At 45.5% G+C, this 3,031-nt stretch overlaps 1 protein-coding gene across 1 annotated transcript; it reads left to right on the top strand.

The window, feature by feature from the left end:
- The first annotated feature begins 1,817 nt into the window (after positions 1–1,817).
- On the top strand, positions 1,818–2,597 carry LOC141607911 (uncharacterized). The gene has a single exon (XM_074427259.1). The coding sequence runs from the start codon at positions 1,818–1,820 to the stop codon at positions 2,595–2,597; it is 780 nt and encodes a 259-aa protein (XP_074283360.1).
- The last annotated feature ends 434 nt before the right edge of the window (positions 2,598–3,031 follow it).

Raw genomic sequence — 3,031 nt, 5'->3', positions numbered from 1 at the left:
CGAATAGCAAATGGGTAAGTCCGGTTCATGTGGTACCAAAGAAGGGAGGGGTGACCATGGTTGAGCAAGAAGACGGGGCCACCCTACCCACTAAACCGGTGACGGGATGGAGAATGTGTATCGACTATAGGAAACTTAATGCCGCCACCCTTAATGACCATTTCCCAATCCCCTTTGTAGACCAAATGCTCGAGAGAGTTGCGGGTCATGCATATTATTGCTTTCTAGATGGTTACTCTGGGTTCTTCCAAATCCTTATTCACCCGGAGGACCAAGAAAAGACGACCTTCACTTGTCCCGTAGGTGTCTATGCATATCGTAGGATGCCATTCGGGCTTTGCAATGCGCCCGACACCTTCCAAAGGTGCATGATGGCAATCTTTTCGGACTTTCTAGAGAAAAGCATGGAGGTTTTCATGGACGATTTTAACGTCTATGGAGACTCATTTGATCATGGTCTTGTCAATTTGACTAATATGTTGAAGAGATGTGAGGAGCACAACCTTGTCTTAAATTGGGAAAAATGCCATTTTATGGTAGAGGAGGGGGTTGTACTCGGTCACATCGTCTCTAAAAGGGGTATTGAGGTTGATGGTGGTAAGGTTGCCGTTATAGAAAACTTGTCACCGCCTTCAAATGTGAAGGGAGTGAGGAGTTTTCTAGGCCACGCCGGATTCTATAGGCGGTTCATAAAGGGTTTTTCAAAGATTGCAAAGCCATTGACTTCATTACTCCTCAAAGATGCCCCTTTTGTATTTGATGCACCTTGTCTTGAGTCTTTCAATAGGTTGAAGGAAGCATTGGTCACGGCTCCAATAATCCGGGCTCCGGATTGGAATCTCCCTTTCGAGATCATGTGCGATGTGTCGGACTTTGCGGTTGGTGCGGTCCTTGGGCAAGTGGTTGACAAGAAGCATCATGTCATCTATTACACAAGCAATACCCTTGAGTAAACACAATGTGGCTATTCTACGACCAAAAAGGAGATGTTGGCAATTGTGCATGCCGTTGAAAAGTTTCGGCAATATCTAGTTGGGTCTAAGGTGGTGGTTTACTCCGATCACACCGCCTTGAGACAATTAATGGTGAAGAAAGATGCAAAGCCCCAACTCTTGAGGTGGGTCTTACTACTCCCAAGAATTCAATTTGGAGATTAGGGATAAGGCCGGATCGGAAAATGTTGTAGCCGACCACTTATCAAGAATAACCATTGAGGATCATGGGATACAAGACAAGAGTGGACCTATCAATGAGTGGCTAAAGGATGATGGGCTCATGGAAGTTAGCACCAAAACTCCTTGGTTTGCGGATCTTGCAAATTACATTGTGAATGGTTTCATACCGGATGAGATGGAACCAAGGGAAAGGAGAAAGTTGAGACATGATGCAAAGAGGTACTTTTGGAATGACCCCCACTTGTTTCGCAAGTGTGGGGATGGAATGTTCCGAAGATGTGCTTCTAGAGAGGAGGGTTTGGAGATCGTTAACCGTGTTCAGAATTCCGCTTATGGGGGACATTTGGCAACCTCAAGAACTTTTGCCAAGATCCTCCAAAGGGGATTCTATTGGCCCTCCATATTTAAAGACATCCATTATTTGGTGAAATCGTGTGATGCATGCCAAAGAGTTGGGAATATTGGAAAAAGGAATGAGATGCCCCTAACAAACATATTGGAGATTGAGCTCTTTGATTGTTGGGGGATAGACTTCACGGGACCCCCAACTCTTTTGGGAATGAATACATCTTGGTAGCGGTGGACTACGTTTCCAAATGGATTGAAGCGGTGGCCTCTCCCACCAATGATAGCAAAGTTGTAATGAAACTTTTCAAAGGAACAATTTTTCCAAGGTTTGGGACCCCAAGGGTGGTCATAAGCGATGGGGGGTCACACTTCCACAAAAGTACTTTCAAAGCTCTACTTGAGGCACATGGAGTGCGGCATAAACCAGCCCTTGCCTACGACCCTCAAACTAGTTGGCAAGTGGAGGTTTCTAACCGCCAAATCAAGGCCATATTAGAGAAAGTGACAAATAAGAGCCGGAAGGATTGGTCACAAAAGATTCCGGATGTGTTATGGGCATTGAGAACCGCATACAAGACACCTCTTGGCACAATGCCCTACAAGCTTGTGTATGGCAAGGCATGTCACTTGCCCGTTGAGCTAGAACACAAGGCTTGGTGGGCTCTCAAAGAAATGAATTTTGACTTTGATGCCGCCGGAGAGATCCGATTTCTCCAAATGAATGAGCTTGAAGAATTAAGGTTGGAAGCTTATGAGAGTTCCAAAATCTACAAGGACCAAACAAAGAAATGGCATGATGGCAAGATCATGCAAAAAGACATAAGTGTGGGAGACCTTGTTCTCCTTTTCAACTCCAAAGTTAAGGTGTTCCCGGGCAAGCTTAAATCGAGGTGGTCGGGACCCTTCAAGGTGATCCAAATTTTTCCTTACGGTGCCTTTGAGCTTTGGAGTGAGGAAGGGGGAACCTTTAGGGTCAATGGTCAATGCATCAAGCGTTATTATGAGGGTGACAACAAAGGACCGGTTGAGGTGCTCTACCTTGGGGAACCCCTTCCCGAGGAGAGAACAAGTTGAAATTCTTGATCATGAAATGGTTTGGTGGAGTTCCACAAGAACCACCACTTGTACATAGCATGCATTTTAGTTAGGAAACGAGAAATTTGGAAGAATTATACTTGGCACGGTGGAGTTGGTGTTGAGGTTTGGAAGGAATTCCGATGAATTGATTGTGTTTGGGAGAGATGATTCTTGATATGTGCCATCATTGATAAATTTTTGATGCTTGAAGCAATAAGTATGTCAAAAGGGGATCTGAGCCTGTGGGCAGGCGGCCTGTCTATGACCGGCTCAGAAGCCGCTGGAACTTTTGGACATAATTCAAGTTAGTAAAAGTGACGAAAATGAGTAAAAGGAGTCTCAGCCGGTTCACCGACGGGTGGTCTCAGACCCGCTGAAAACCCGCTGTAACGTTTGGTGCGGAATTTTGATGAAGGGACTCCCAGCCGGTC

The sequence above is a fragment of the Silene latifolia genome, chromosome 10 (assembly GCF_048544455.1).
Source record: "Silene latifolia isolate original U9 population chromosome 10, ASM4854445v1, whole genome shotgun sequence".
Taxonomy (NCBI): Eukaryota; Viridiplantae; Streptophyta; class Magnoliopsida; order Caryophyllales; family Caryophyllaceae; genus Silene; species Silene latifolia.
Note: the sequence above shows the minus strand (reverse complement) of the source record. Positions and strands in the feature narration are given on the sequence as shown.